Below are 16,620 nucleotides of genomic sequence, written 5' to 3'. Positions count from 1 at the left end.
GATAAATATCAGTGCATATCTAGTTTAGAGTATACTGTTTTGATGAAACGGTCAATAAATGAATAAAATTGAATAAAAGTGAATACTTAATATTTTGATAAAAATAAATCTAATGCAATTAGATGCTTGTTTATATTATTACCTATATAGATAATATCATAGAAAATTCCACAATAAATGCTTTTCTCTTTTTCAGTACATGAGTAATGTCGAGCCGTGGTGTAAAGCATGTGGGGAGGGGGATCTGCCCTCCGAGCTACAGGACCTGGAGGATGCCATCCACCATCACCAAGGCTTGTATGAACACATCACAGCTGCCTACTCTGAGGTATAGTACTGCGTGCGTGTGGATGTGTGGTAATCATAAAATTACTAGGCACTCTCAAACCTTTTGAAGTAAATTGATCCTCAAGTAATTTGTACTAGTACATTATACCAATTAGAGGCAGCTCTACAGTGGCAGTTTTCGCTAATCAGCAGATATTTAATTTACCTAATAAGTTTGTCTTCGTCAATGTCTCATCGTGGTCCCGCCCTCCTACAGGTGAGCCAAGATGGAAAAGCCTTATTGGACAAGCTTCAGCGCCCCTTGACCCCGGGCAGCTCTGATTCGTTGACGGCCTCTGCCAATTATTCCAAAGCTGTCCACCATGTTCTGGACATCATCCATGAGGTTCTGCATCACCAGAGACAGCTGGAGAACATATGGCAACACCGTAAGGTCCGGCTGCACCAGCGTCTACAGCTGTGTGTATTTCAACAGGATGTTCAGCAGGTAAACACACACTCATTCACCTGAAAATACATTACTAGATAAGTGTGGGTAGGAGTGTAATGCTGAGAACCGCATGTGGTATTTCATAATGTCCTCTGGGGAGATTAAAAATCATTCAGAAGATACAATGGGCTGTAAGGATGAAGTAGTAAATGCAAAGAATTGTGTAGGGAATCAAACACACTTTTATATTTAAAGAGATAAACGAATAGATGAGATAATAAATAAAAACCAATAAATATCAATATTTGAATACACAAATGTATAAATGTAATAAAAAAATACACAAAATGTATATAATTAAATATACAAATACAAAAATATAAATATTAAAATCAATATTAATATATATTAACGTAATATACACATACAATAAAAGACTTGTATACACAAATAAATAAGCATAATATAAAAAAAGTTAAATTCCAACATTGACATGTATTTTTTCAATGAAGTTAAATTCCAAATAAATCAAAAAATATATATAAACAAGTTTTGTATTTTGACATCTACTATATATAATGTATATTTCGGTTTTAAATGTAATATAAAAGAGTAAGAGAGAGTGTAGCACTGCAGTGTGCAGCAGTATGCTTTTTTCATCTGGCTTTAGTTTAGCGTATAATTACCATTAATGTTGCCTCTTTAAAAACACTAGCGCAACAACTTGACTAAAGTTCTTTGCGATTATAATTGTTAAAATTGCGAGCAACTATTTCTGTTTATATATTAAGTCAAGGATACCTCGCTTTCCTCGTCGTCATTCGTCTGTGAATTGTGTTCATAGTTGAATAGGTTCAGGGCCAGTTTATGGTGCAGAGAGGTGTTCGACTGAGAGATTGCAGAATGGATAATTCTGTGGTTGAGGGTAAAGTGTTGCCATGGAAACCACTATTCAGGTGCTGGGAATGTGATGAGAAGCAGAAAGGGAGAGAGAGACGGCACCATTATGGGGCATATATGCAAAAAATCCATCTTCCATTCTGCGGTCTTCACATGATTTCTATATTTAACTTCCATTACTGTAAACCATTTGACAGGACACGTCCTCCACTGTCTCACAAATGAACATTAGCTTTGTCTGTGTGTTTGTCTGAGCAGGTTCTCGACTGGATTGAGAACCACGGTGAGGCATTCCTCAGCAAACACACGGGGGTGGGGAAGTCTCTGCATCGCGCCAGAGCTCTGCAGAAACGCCACGAAGACTTTGAGGAAGTTGCTCAGGTTTGCCGCTCACGCCTACGCTCCAATCTTCCCATCCTTCCCTTCCCCTCCGCTTTCCTTTGAACAGGGTTTTCCTGTATTCTCCCACGCATTATTACATGTCAAGCGAAGCTGATAAGCCGCTATCTCTACCAGTTGATGTGATGCATATTCATTTTAACTAGCATATAACTAGACTATTTATCCATAGAATGCATAAACAGCGAGACAGAGTAAAACTTAATAAACAGTAACAGAATTCAGAAGGCATTTTTAAGACATCATTGTAAGAGATTTGCATGTGCGTCTTTGTATCAGAATACATACACTAATGCTGACAAGCTGCTTGAGGCGGCTGAGCAGTTGGCACAGACGGGCGAATGTGACCCTGAAGAGATCTATCAAGCCGCACGTCAGTTGGAAGATCGGATCCAGGATTTTGTAAGACGTGTGGAGCAGAGGAAGGTCTTGCTGGACATGTCTGTAGCTTTCCACACTCATGTCAAAGAGGTAAAAAACAAAACCAGACAGAATTATGAATGCTCAACATCAGTCTTGAAGGCAACGAACTTGTTCTTTTGTGGATGAAAGACATTGAGATTGTCTTTTGTGTGTAGCTGTGGACGTGGCTGGAAGAGTTACAGAAAGAGCTGTTAGACGACGTCTACGCCGAGTCTGTGGAGGCCGTTCAGGATCTGATCAAGCGTTTCGGGCAGCAGCAGCAGACTACTCTGCAGTTTACTGTCAATGTTATTAAAGAGGGAGAAGATCTCATTCAACAACTCAGGTGCCCATGACTCATCTTTCTTTTTCTATTATCGCTCTTGAACAGTTCTCATATATCGCTTTTGTACCGGTAAGTTTTCATTGCCCGTAAAGCTCAGATTTTGTGCGGGAGCTGTCTTTTGGACAGCGGGATCCGAATAGACACTGCAACAGTTTCCAGGAACAAGCAATTTATCTGTCCCATGGCTCAACATTAACGCTTGTCCAGGACAAGAGAATATGTTGTATTGGCAAGTGAGAGAGAATTTTACCTGCCCGACCGGACAAATAATGTTAACTGAAACAAATCAAATAAAAATAACAGTGCTTCTGTGTGAGGGCCGTGGATTTGTCTGCGTCTGGACTGTAAGAGGATATAAAACACATCAACTTCCTCTCCAGAGTTGCTCTGAGAGTTTATTTTACGAGCTGAGTGAAGCTATCGTCAAGCACCCACTAAAACTCAAGCATCCTCCCGACGACCTGTCAAAATAAAAGTCCTGTTAACTTGTACACTATGTCGAAAAAATGCAGTGTACTATAGTATTTGCTTAAGGAAATCCTAGTACCCTTGTAGTAAATGTATAAACTGTAGTAAACACTGTAGTTTACTATAGTAAGGTTCGCAATATAGTATCTTTCTCTTCGCATTTTACAGTCACGTTTAGACCGAAGCTTGTTCCTTTCACACCTTGTTAGAAGATAAGTGTCATTCCTTTACTATCTAAATACATAGCATATGTCAATATTAGCCCAGCTGTGTAGTTTCACAGATGGACTAAAAATGTCCTGCTGTGTTTTGATTCTTGCGGCGCTTCGTGCATGATGGGCCGAGGGAGCTGAGGTGCAGTCAGGCTCTACATGCTTAAAAAGAAATTTAAGCAAGGGAGAGAAAGCTGGGGTGTAGAGTCTCTCTGTCCCCTTAGGCACTGCTCACTGCTCCGCTTCTAACCCCTCGCTGCTGTTCGGCTCTGCCAGATTTCATCAGCACAGCCCTCAATCCCTGAACACCAGCAGCACTGCAGTGGAAACGCTGTGAAATGCTGAGATATATTCGGGGTGTTTGGAAAGGTGTGATGCACTCTGTATTAAAGTTCAAATAAAAGGAGAATCACAGCATGTCAGTTTACTGAATTTCCTCGGCTAAGCTTTTAGTACGATGGAGAAATGAGCTTTGGTCATCTATGGTGTCTGTAAACATGGCTCTCCCTCCGTGTGCTCTCTCGTCCTCTAGTGTCTTATGTAATGCCGCTTTCATAACAGCTTTGGTAATTATGCAGAGGTGATACTTAAACCCCAAGAGCCGGAGGCATAAACAGAAAGGTCCCCATCTCACACCGACACACACAAGCTCTTCAACTCATTGGATGTTTTTTAAACCTGTTAAACCAGATTTAAGCATCACTCTTAAAACACAGGACGTCGACAGTGTATCTGTAATGTTTAGCCATCACAAACCCTGCTTATGGAGTAAAGGTGGTGGATTGGTAAAGGAATGGTTCATTTTTGGTATTATCCCATATGAAGTCCAGTCCGTATGGCAGGATGATGAAAGCAGGTCGCCATGGGAACAGCCTCTCTGCATTGAAACATCAATTACAACAAGAGCCTTATTACAGTGATTTTACTTTATTGCACCACAAGTTTAATAAGCGTTAACCCACATATCCTTTGAGAGGAGATGAAAGACCTCTTATACTCCCCTATAGACTTTGCTATAGAAACTTGCGTTTTCTTCGTCTTTTTTCTTCACCCTCTCGAAAAAAATGTCAAAGCTGTGCCTGATAATTAACCTTTTTAATGAAAAAAGGACAATGTTGGCATATTTTGCATATTATCTCTGTAATGTGCTTGTAATCCTCTCACACGTTTCTGGATGATGCTTTAAGACCGTATAATTTCTTAATATTTTAATGATTTTCAAACTCATTAGGCCGGGCTTTTGTTTTATTACGTTTAAACTTTAGGCCTGACGTCAATTTCGGCTCTAATATTTGTCAGCTTTGTTTCCACTGATTGTTTAACTGCATCACAATGAGGTCATGACGTCCTCCATAATGGCAGTCTCCGTAACCTCAACAGAAACCGCACCTCTCCGTTAATTCGATTGGACTATAGAAATAAAGGTGCATGACTTCAATCACTCTGTTTTTGAGTTGTTTTTTTTCAACTTTAGGCGCATCTTGTATTCAACCTCATGTCATTCGAAACCTGTAAGACTCTGTAAGTCTTGGTGGTTTTGTGTCGTTGTGTGTCCATACAATGGAAGTCAATGGGGTCCAATGCTGTTTGGTCACCAGTGTTCGTCACTTCAGTTACAAGACAGAAGGAAGTGCCCTTAATTACCCAACTACTGCTATTGTTTCTATCTAGGACACTTAACACCCGTCTTCTCAAAATGTGCCCTGTTTTCACCCCACTCTCAGTCTGTGAAACAGATAAGACTCGGGAAATCCAAATCGATCATTGTATCTGTGCAAACAAGGTACAAATGAAGAAAAGGGAAACTAAATGCCTTAAATACCGCTGGGCTCAAACTTAAATTCTTAACATTCCTTAAAAATGTGGATGTTTTATTACTGTACATCTTTCCAAAACCCAATATTTTAAGATGTTAACCATGTGTCTTCCTGTCTTGTACACACTAAAAAAATATACCTGCAGTATGTACTAACAGCTCTTGGCCCTGTGTTTCTGCAGAGACTCTGCTATCTCCAGCAATAAGACCCCTCACAACAGCTCCATCAACCACATCGAGAGCGTCCTGCAGCAGCTGGATGAGGCTCAGGCTCAGATGGAGGAACTCTTTCAGGAGAGGAAGATCAAACTGGAGCTCTTCCTTCAGCTCAGGATCTTTGAGAGGGACGCCATTGACGTGAGTGTTCTTCTGTTTATGTTCTTCATCAGGTGTGTGGCGGACTGTGTTAAGAAGAACAGTGCACCCAAGAATGAAATGTATTAAAACAGGATTATTTAGCCACATAACTTGCTTTCTTTAGTGGACCGTGACAGAAATTGATCATGGAAAATATTGGCCACTTTTTTATATCAAGCAAGTGAATGGGGACTTTTGAGATGTTCAAAAGGAAAGACAACAGCATGAGAGTATTGTTAAAAATAGCCCATGCAACTATGGAGTTTCTCGTCCTCATTTGCATGGACACAGACAGTGAACGTTAGGGTGAACTATTTCTTTAACTGATTGTTGATGGAAATATTGCCCTAGTTTAAGACTCCCTGATGTGTCGTATGAATAACCAGCAATTAATAAACGTTATTTACTACCCTAGGATGAACTGCACCTGAATATGTTTACTCTCCCACACAAACACACACATTCAGGGAGACTTTATGAACGTCTTGCGCATAAGTAATGTCATACGACTCTTATTTACCCTGTAGATCATCTCGGATCTGGACTCGTGGAATGAGGAGTTGTCGCAGCAGATGAATGACTTTGACACCGAAGATCTGACGCTGGCTGAACAGAGACTTCAACACCACGCTGACAAAGCCCTCACCATGAACAACCTCGCCTTCCATGTCATCCACCAGGGTCAGGAGCTCCTGCAGTATGTCAATGAGGTGCAGGCGTCAGGTAAGCAAGTTTATGATTCAATGATTGCTAAATCACTGTCCTCTAGTCACACTAAAATAGAGCGAGACACCTCACAGTGCTGTGATGCTAATGTTGGGAAAAGATGTGAGCGGAGGGTCATTCAGCGATCAATGGCTGTATACCACATGTGTTATATAAGGTAGCCAGTGGGCAGTTTTCTGAGGGTTGAGTGGGTGTTTGGATCAGATATGCACACTTGGATTTATTTTTTTATGCCTAAGTATACCTTCTAACGTCTGTTAAGGAAGGCTTTTCTCGCGCGAGTTTTCAGTCCAGACTCTCTTATGTGCATAAGTGTAATGTATAAAACTGTCTCTTTCTCTGCTTGGCTAGGAGTTGAGCTGCTGTGTGACAGAGATGTGGACATGGCCACACGGGTTCAGGATCTGCTGGAGTTCCTGCATGAGAAACAGCAGGAGCTCGACGTGGCCGCAGATCAGCACCGCAGACACCTGGAGCAGTGTGTGCAGCTGCGCCACCTGCAGGCTGAAGTCAAACAGGTGTGACGCTCTCTCCCTTCTTAAAAATGAGAAAAACCTTGAACCTGGAGTTTTATTTTATCATTACAAACACGGTATATCAAAAGAGCAACCACTCTGCCAAAGTAAGAGCTGGAATCTGTGGAAAAAAAGTCAAATTTGAAAACAAAAGTTAAAGCAAAAAATGAATATAAGGATTCTTCTGTTTAAAGCAGGCTGGGATAATACAGATAAAGTTTTTTGCTAATAAATACAGGAGATATTCTAAACAAATACACTGATAAAATAATAATATTTTATAATATTAAATATAATTATGCTGATAAAATAATACATATCAAATAATATTATTATTTGATCAAATACAATCTTATTATGCTGATAAAATATGACATGTTATATGTCATTTTAAGTATTAACGAATTCAAAATATATATTTTTAGGTGTCTGACAATTGGACCCCACTGTTGAACAATTTGGATCAAACTGTTATTTCCACAGACCTCCAATTTCAATATACATCAAAAGAGCAAAGTGTTCAGTCATCTCTGACCTCTATGTGGTTGTGTGTGCATCTGTTGCAGGTTCTGGGTTGGATTCGTAATGGCGAGTCGATGCTGAATGCAGGACTGATCACGGCCAGCTCGCTTCAAGAAGCCGAGCAGCTGCAGAGAGAGCACGAGCAGTTCCAGCATGCTATTGAGGTCAGTATGCAGCGTATATGCTACACCGTCTTCCACCTGCTCAGTGCTCCCCTCATCATTCTTATCTCTTTCGCTATGTCCTTGCTCTTTTCATCCAGTAGAGTCTTACCACTATGAAAAGTTAAAACAATAACTATTGTAAAAAAGCATTAGTGCTAGCGTGCCCCTCATTAACATCACAAGAGAAAGATCAAAATAGCATCGATTCGCTTTTGTAACTTTACAAAATAATTGAATATGTTTAGTTTATTATTTGTATTGACTACTTATGCCATTATCAGTTCCAAGTGCCGACTGAATGCGACCGCTGTCTCATCATCTGCTCAAACACACACAGTCTGTTTCCTTTTCTCGTCTCCTTTAATGAAGATCAGGATAACATCAGATCTTCTGTAGCTGGACCACTATTAAGAACCTAAAGGAACAAAGGCTGTCTATCAGAGAAGTCTTCTCATTTCCTCCCGCTGTCAGTCTCCGTTTTCAATACCAAAGACTTCTGTGTTCTTTAAGATAGAGGCTATGAACTGCATTCTGTACACCAGTAATAAACTATCATTTGTATCTCGCCCTCTGTTGTCTCTAGCCATCTGACTCCTGTCTGCCTTGCCTGTTATCTAGTCTAGCCTGTCGTTTTAGTTGTTTGTCTTATCTGACACGCTTTTACCTTCCCCCTGCAGAAGACCCATCAGAGCGCCCTGCAGGTCCAGCAGAAAGCCGAGGCTCTCCTGCAGGCCAATCATTATGACATGGACATGATTCGAGACTGTGCCGAGAACGTTGCCTCTCACTGGCAGCAGCTCATGCTGAAAATGGAAGACCGGCTTAAACTAGTCAACGCATCCGTGGCCTTCTACAAGACCTCTGAACAGGTCGTGTGATGTGTTCGGGTCACTGATTGGGTTAATGGTGTATGAAGCGGTCTAGCGGGGCGTTTAGACAGCAGTAGTGCTTGTGTGGATCAGTTCACAACCTCATCACTTATTTTCGACAGTTCATGTCGTAACACAAAATATCCCATCTGCAGGTGTGTAGTGTGTTGGAGAGTCTGGAGCAGGAATACAAGCGTGAGGAGGACTGGTGCGGAGGAGCAGACAAACTCGGACCCAACTGCGAGAGCGACCACGTCAGTCCCATGATCAGCAAACACCTGGAGCAAAAAGAGGCCTTCCTCAAGGTAACACAGGACCCATCTCAGTCTTCATAGTCAGTCTCAATCGATCCTTAGACAGTATCATTTTCAGCTCTTTTTAAATCTCTCTCTCTCTGTTAATGTCTTTTCTTTTCAGGCGTGCACTTTAGCCAGACGAAACGCTGATGTATTCCTGAAGTACATGCACAGGAACAGTGTCAGCATGCCGGGAATGTTGAGTCACGTAAAAGCACCTGAGCAGCAGGTCAAAAGTGAGTCACAGTGTCAACTAGACTGTTTTATGACACATGCTGAATCGAAACGATAACTCGGGACAGTTAATGATTTACAAATTTTACGTAAAGTTCAGTGTAGCTGGTTGTTATTGCAAAACAATAGCGTAGAGAACACCCTGTCGTGGTCAGGTGACTGCTAAACGTTGAAAATCAGAACCGAGGATCTTAAAGAGCCGTATAATAAACAAGGTCATTAAACTGAGACTGCATTTGTTTCTGTATTGTTTCAAATGCTGTTCCAGTCTGTAAGCACAAGGCCACAGATGCTGCCTCTCTGCATGTTTGTCTCGTATTTACCAGTCTTCCCTCTGCTGGCTCTCTTTGGTCACATGGTTTGATGATTTCTGTTCCCAAACAGTTTTATGGTGCCATCTAGTGGTGAGAATGCGCGCTACACTTTAAATGAGGTTCAGCAGCTGGCCCACTTTGGTCCACTTTAGCCCAGTTTAGAAGGTGTGCGTTGTGAACGCAGCCCTATTCTGTTCTGAGTGTGCTTTCAGTGACTGTAAGTGGGTCAGGCCTCCGCTCAAGAGATGGCAAAATTACTCCGCTGGGACACGTCACTTTATCTTTGTGCAACACATACATATAATGATACACCATGATATATATCCTCTCTGTGCTAGTGTTCAGATCTATGAAAATGCATGACACAAAAAAATGCATGAAAAAAAAAGTATGACTCGTATTGCACTCATGGGCGTATGCAAATGAGTGTCCAATAAAGTGCTCTCTAGAATCAGGAGGCGCCACCCCCTTATTCCACCTACTTTTGACTAGCAATAATAAGCAGGAAGTCATGGTTAATAGCTGCAATATAAACTGTTATTTAGAGTATTGGCTGTTTTACGAAAGAGATGCGCTACAACTTCCTGTTTTCATAGAAAACATTGTAACGTTTTGCCATCTCTGTTTAAAACATTAACATTCAATGTACTTCCTTACATGGGTTGAAGTCATTTCACGTGAAAGACAGCTTATATACATTTTTTATTAGGTCATAAACTATACGTATGACTGCTTTCAAAAATGCACTACTACAGTATATGGTTAGATTGGAATTAAAAATATTCCCAGTTACTAAAATAATTTTTTCTGTCCAGTCTAGTGGTTAAAGCTCAAATCTGGAACTCGCGAGGCATTCCCTTTGAGCAATGTAGTAATATAATGACATTAAAGAATCTCTTAAACTCTGGTTGTGAAACGATTAATAATATTTTATTTTCTTGAACATACAAACAGAGAACAAAACTGAGAAATAAATGTTAATTTTCTCAATAAAATTCTTAATAAAATATTTTGGCATGATTTTATGTTAAATTTCTTATATATGAGGGGAAAAATACTCAGTGCTAAATACATTAAATGTATATTATTTTAAATTAATATATGGTCGCACCACCTGACATTTTCTTATTTGTCATTGACCCTTATACAGGTTTTGAATTTTCATTTTTGGGGGAACTGTTCCTTTAATTCATCTTAATAATGGACTAACGCTTTTAATGCAAATGAAGTGCTGTCGTGGTTCAGAACGGTTATGTGTGTCTTTCTGATGTGTAGATATCCTAAATGAGCTGTTGCAAAGAGAGAACCGTGTCCTGCACTTCTGGACCATGAGGAAGAGAAGGCTGGACCAGTGTCAGCAGTATGTGGTGTTCGAACGCAGTGCTAAACAGGTTTGAACTCTCTTATCTCCTCCATCTGTTCTTTTGATCTGTCTGATTCTCCAGTTTTCACAGCCTAAGGCAAAAAATCTGAGACAGAGACTCATGACTCACTCTCTTAAATGCACCTGTACAGAGACATTATCATTAAGTCAATTACCCTTTTCATGTTCTGTGCTGATGTGTGTATCACTCCAAGGTTTTTACATCCAGAAGTGAATTTCCTCATTTATTGTTCTGTTTAAATGTCTGAGTCCCTCCGGAAATTGCATGGCATTGGTCTTGCAGCCATGAATTATAAAAAGATGCCAACAGTTTTAGCCATTTGATGTTAATTATATTAAATTAAAGTGATATAATAAAGTAATAATATTATTTTGTAAGGAGTATGGCAGTTTTGGATTGTTACCAAGCCATTAAATCCATTCCCTGCAAAGCAATGCGTTAACTTTTGTCTGTTCAGGCCCTGGAGTGGATCCACGACACAGGCGAGTTCTATCTCTCCACACATATGTCCACGGGCTCCAGCATTCACCACACGCAAGAGCTTCTGAAAGAACATGAGGACTTCCACATCACAGCCAAGGTACAACTTCACCTCACAAACGACACCTTGAGGACACCTTCATTTCCTAAAGTTCTCTTCCTGTCTCCTCAGCAAACCAAAGAGAGAGTGAAGCTGTTGATACAGTTGGCAGATGGGTTCTGCGATAAGGGCCACTCCCATGCCGCGGAGATCAAGAAGTGGGTGACGGCCGTGGACAAACGTTACCGTGACTTCTCCCTCCGTATGGACAAGTACCGCACATCACTGGAGAAAGCCCTCGGCATCTCTTCTGATTCCAACAAAGCTGTACGTTTTTATGTCTTCGTGTAATAGACCATAATTAGGTTTTACTTTTTGAAGAGACTTTCATGCCCTGCAGTTATTGGAATATATCAATAAGCATATTTGGAATAAACTAATGCACAGATTGAGAAAGGTGTTTTGATCTATTTTACAGAGTAAAGACCTGCAGTTGGACATCATCCCAGCAAGTGCTCCAGGGTCAGAGGTCAAACTGAGAGACGCTGCTCATGAACTTAACGAAGAGAAGCGCAAGTCCGCCCGCAGGAAGGAGTACGTCTCGCTTTGTGTTACTCATCGATCTTTAATATGAAATATACACATATATATATATATATATATATCAATTCTTTAACCTCTTTTGTCTGTGTAGCTTTATCATGGCTGAGCTGATTCAGACGGAGAAGGCTTACGTTCGAGACCTGAGGGAGTGCATGGACGTATGTGCTTTTTCACACTTTCTGTACATTATCAGTGCACTAAACCAAAGTTAGGAAGTCAGTTGCCTCAGGATAGACCTTTTTTGAATCACGCTCGCCCTGTGTTTGTTCCCCCAGACGTATCTGTGGGAGATGACCAGCGGTGTGGAGGAGATCCCACCGGGGATCGTCAACAAAGAGCATATCATTTTTGGTAACATGCAGGACCTCTATGAGTTCCACCACAAGTAAGTTTACTTTTATTATAAAAAATGGCTTTTGAAAGCGTGTGGGCTGGTATGAAGTGGTTTGATCACTGGTCTGTTTCTTTCCATCAGTATTTTCCTCAAAGAACTGGAGAAGTATGAGCAGCTTCCTGAAGATGTGGGTCACTGTTTTGTGACTTGGGTATGTAGATGTTTTTAAAAGTACAGAAGCATCAGTTTCTTTCAGATAAGGTTTATTACAATGCCTCTCTTCATCATCTTTATGTAGGCCGATAAGTTCCAGATGTATGTGAACTACTGCAAGAACAAACCAGACTCCACTCAACTTATACTTGAGCATGCTGGAGGATACTTTGATGTGAGAATTTCTTTACATTTCTTTAATACTACTGTAAATGTGACGTTTTAATTCATCGGGTGTAGTTTTAACAAATTTCTTTTAGTTTGTTGCGTGACGGAATTTTCTAAACATACAAAATATGCTTTACAGGGCGGGTGCAGCTTTTTTGCCATGCCCCTTTGCTGAAATTTCTATCCTAGATCGCAAAGACAATTGATTTTGTCTTGAATTAGTGTTGCGAATAACAAATTCACAATTATTTCAATTATAAATTCATTTTGCTTAAATTAATTATTATTTTTACAAGGATAAAAATAATGTATAACTATTGGCTAATGTATTACCACACATGGCTTGATGCAAATGAAATACTGTTAATTCCCAACGCACACACTGGTTTGAATTCTTATTTTTAAACTTAAACATTAATATTTGGTTTTCCATGCTGTTGCAGGAGATCCAGCAGAGGCATCGCCTGGCAAACTCCATCTCTTCATACCTCATCAAACCTGTGCAGAGAATAACCAAGTACCAGCTGCTTCTTAAGGTAAACATATATCAGATCTGCGTGCAGAATTGAACAGTTGCAAATAACTCTTTTTAAAGATAATGAGGAGGTTTGCCTTTGTAGGAGCTCCTCACATGTTGTGAAGAAGGGAAAGGTGAAATCAAAGACGGACTTGAAGTCATGCTTAGCGTTCCCAAGAGAGCCAATGACGCCATGCACCTGAGCATGCTTGAAGGTGAGTAAACACCGTTACATAAACTCACATATGACAGAGGATGAAAAGGGCTTTAATCACTGTGAATGTCTGTAGGGTTTGATGAGAACATTGAGTCCCAGGGAGAGCTGATCCTGCAGGAGGCCTTCCAAGTGTGGGATCCCAAGACCCTGATTCGTAAAGGACGAGAACGTCATCTCTTCCTCTTCGAGATGTCACTTATCTTCAGCAAAGAGGTTAAAGACTCCAATGGCAGGAGCAAGTACCTGTACAAGAGCAAGCTGTTTGTAAGTTGCAGTTGGAAGGTTCAAAGCTCAACAGTGAGTATTTCAATGGAGGATCTGATTGTTTTAAATGTTTTATTCTGTCCGATCGCAGACATCTGAGCTGGGCGTTACTGAACATGTGGAAGGAGATCCATGCAAATTTGCTCTTTGGGTAGGACGGACCCCGACTTCAGACAACAAGATTGTTCTCAAGGTAAAAATGTTTATCTCGCTTTTCTTTTATTTGCTAGCTCTCTTTCTCCCTATCTCAAAGCATGCCATTGTTTGCTTCAGCATTCTCCTGCACATCTCTGTATAGCTGGTCTCTTTTGTACTTTTTAACGGAGTATAAGGTGGAACTGTGTAGTGTCGATGCTGTCGTGTTGATTTCTTTCAAAACTTTGGATGCATTATAGGTATATATTTTTTTTAATGCTCCTTCGTTTAATTTCTGCTAAATCCAAATTTGAGTATTTTACTACAGACAGATAATATTTGGGGATTAAGTGCAAGAAGAATCTCTGTGGCTTGCTGATGGCTTTGCTTCTGTCTTACAGTAAATGTTAACTGACTGCATGCTGCTTTCAACTGTGGGGCTACTGTAACTTTATATGATGTTTGTCATATGTGACTCTGGACAACAAAACCGGTCTTATGGGTCAATTTTTTTTAATTTAGATTTTACATAAACTGAAAGCTGAATAAATAAGCTTTCTATTGATGTATGATTTGCTAGAACCGGACAATAACTGGCTCAGATACAACTGTTTAAAAGCAAAAAATCTAAATATTGAGAAAATTGCCTTTGAAGTTGTTAACCAGGGGCACTGTGGTTATTATTTTCCACTCACAAAAATAAAGTTTTTATATATTTTTTGTATATAGTATTTTTATATATAGAAAGTTTTTATACATTGTTGGAAATTTACAAAATGTCTTAATGGAATATGATCTCTATTTAATATCCTAATGATTTTTGGCATAAAAGAAAAATCAATCATTTTGACCCATACAATGTATTTTGTCGTTTACTAAAAATGTTCCTGTTCTACTTAAGACTGGTTTTATAATCCAGGGTCACATATGACCCAAACAAAAAATAGCTTTTAAAGTTAAAAAAATATATCCAATATTACATATCTAAAAAACATATTGCACATTTTTGAAAATCAAAAGAAAATAAAGTGTACTTTTAGATTTTAATAATTTGTCTATCTGTTACTCATATACTGTGTAACAATTATAAATAGCAGCTGCGCACAACACATCAAAACATTCAAAATTGGTTCTAAATGTTTACAAAAATATTCCTAACGTTGTCCACATGTCCCGGCCACTGTCTCATGCACTATAATATTTGACACTTTATAAAACAGTAAAACCTTGTATATTTTTATATTTTGAATAAAGCTAAGTCAGGGATGCAAACATGGATCTATGGTGAGTATGTCCACAACCTAACAGTTAACTCACCCTTAGTTCACCATAGAAAGTAAAGTTTATATTTTTTGTCCAACTGTTTGTTTTTCTCGCTTTTCTATTTCTACACAAACACGCAGGCCTCCAGTATTGAGAACAAACAGGACTGGATAAAACACATCCGTGAAGTGATTCAGGAGCGCACCGTGCATCTAAAGGGGGCGCTAAAGGAGCCCATCCACATCCCCAAATCCTCCACGGCCAAACATAAGGGTCGCAGGTACAACCCCAGGCCAGTGAAACTTTATTTTTACCCTCGTACTCTCATATAAAGTTGCGTCTCCCTCACATATTCTTAGTGTGTGGAGCCCACTCTAAAGATCAAAAGTTCATTTCTGCGTCTCTGTTTATATGTGCAGAGATGGAGAGGATTTGGATAGTCAGGGTGACGGCAGCAGTCAGCCAGACACCATATCACTGGCCTCACGAACATCTCAGAACACGCTAGACAGCGACAAGGTGAGGAAACATCTCCTCCACACGATAACACTGCTTCATACTCAAGACGTTTTTCTGTTCATAGGTTGAACTGTATTTTTCTTTTTCTTAGTTGTCTGGTGGCTGTGAGCTGACGGTAGTGATCCACGACTTCATGGCCGGTAACAGCAATGAGCTGACAGTGCGGCGGGGACAGACGGTGGAGGTCCTGGAGAGGCTCCACGATAAACCCGACTGGTGCCTGGTGCGCACCACGGACCGCTCGCCCGCCCTGGAGGGCCTGGTGCCCTGTGCCACCCTCTGCATCGCTCATTCCCGCAGCAGCATAGAAATGGAAGGCATCTTCAACCACAAAGGTTGGAAAATGTCTAAAGTGCTTCTCCAATGGTATCTGTTCACAAAAATCGTGAGCTTTAATCTTTTTTCCTTTTTTAGACGCTCTCTCGGTTTGCAGTAATGATGCCATCTTGCCAGGCTCATCTGCCACTCTCCAGCCAGGTCACGTGATGGGCTCTCACAGTTCCCCTGGGCCGAAGCGCCCTGGAAACACATTACGGAAATGGTTGACCAGCCCTGTGAGAAGACTCAGCAGTGGTAAAGCCGACGGCCATGTGAAGAAGCTAGCACACAAACACAAGAAGAGCCGTGACGTCAGAAAGAGTGCAGAAATAGGTTCACAAAAAGACTCGGATGATAGTGCCGCCACGCCCCAGGATGAGACGCTTGAGGAGGTTTGGGCACTCGCTGTTTGTACTTCCTGTCTGCCACATGTTTTAGACCTTCCAGAAGAAAATGATCGATCCTCAAAAATGTCTGCGTGCAATTCTGTGTATGTGTCCTGAGGGATTGTTTTTTTCCCCTCAAATGTAAACAGAGGGTCCGTAATGAGGGTCTTAGCAGTGGCACACTCTCCAAGTCTTCATCATCGGGCATGCAGAGCTGTGGAGAGGAGGAGGGAGAAGAAGGAGCTGACACTGTGCCTCTTCCTCCACCTATGGCCATCCAACAACACAGTCTCCTTCAGCCGGACGCGCAGGACGACAAGGTGAGACGGCCCGCAACAGACCAGAACTGTGGACGGGATAAACGAGGGTGGTTGGTGTGAGAGTCACACGGTTTATTTGTTTATTCTTGTTTTAATTTATTTTGAGTTTAATTGTTGGTTGCGTTAGGTGACCTTTAAACCCTTAACCTTGTTAGAGATCTTCCACAAACCTGTTCACAGCTTCTGTGTGCCAAACTCTT

The 16,620-nt window shown here is 40.7% G+C and overlaps 1 protein-coding gene across 1 annotated transcript in view; it reads left to right on the top strand.

The window, feature by feature from the left end:
- Window positions 1-16,620, top strand: part of trioa (trio Rho guanine nucleotide exchange factor a) — a 77,638-nt gene that overhangs the window by 48,014 nt on the left and 13,004 nt on the right. Inside the window, 29 exon segments of the mRNA XM_056740832.1 lie at window positions 197-328; window positions 545-775; window positions 1,877-1,999; window positions 2,297-2,488; window positions 2,596-2,765; window positions 5,444-5,618; window positions 6,146-6,341; window positions 6,696-6,862; window positions 7,426-7,545; window positions 8,223-8,414; window positions 8,570-8,719; window positions 8,832-8,946; window positions 10,534-10,649; window positions 11,101-11,223; window positions 11,296-11,490; window positions 11,642-11,757; window positions 11,858-11,924; window positions 12,042-12,151; window positions 12,242-12,311; window positions 12,399-12,488; window positions 12,925-13,017; window positions 13,102-13,213; window positions 13,289-13,479; window positions 13,571-13,672; window positions 15,018-15,157; window positions 15,297-15,396; window positions 15,488-15,731; window positions 15,811-16,106; window positions 16,250-16,420. Coding sequence (XP_056596810.1) covers window positions 197-328; window positions 545-775; window positions 1,877-1,999; window positions 2,297-2,488; window positions 2,596-2,765; window positions 5,444-5,618; window positions 6,146-6,341; window positions 6,696-6,862; window positions 7,426-7,545; window positions 8,223-8,414; window positions 8,570-8,719; window positions 8,832-8,946; window positions 10,534-10,649; window positions 11,101-11,223; window positions 11,296-11,490; window positions 11,642-11,757; window positions 11,858-11,924; window positions 12,042-12,151; window positions 12,242-12,311; window positions 12,399-12,488; window positions 12,925-13,017; window positions 13,102-13,213; window positions 13,289-13,479; window positions 13,571-13,672; window positions 15,018-15,157; window positions 15,297-15,396; window positions 15,488-15,731; window positions 15,811-16,106; window positions 16,250-16,420 — 4,299 coding nt within the window.

The sequence above is a fragment of the Triplophysa dalaica genome, chromosome 25, assembly GCF_015846415.1.
Source record: "Triplophysa dalaica isolate WHDGS20190420 chromosome 25, ASM1584641v1, whole genome shotgun sequence".
Taxonomy (NCBI): Eukaryota; Metazoa; Chordata; class Actinopteri; order Cypriniformes; family Nemacheilidae; genus Triplophysa; species Triplophysa dalaica.
This window is presented reverse-complemented; position numbering and strand designations above follow the sequence as displayed.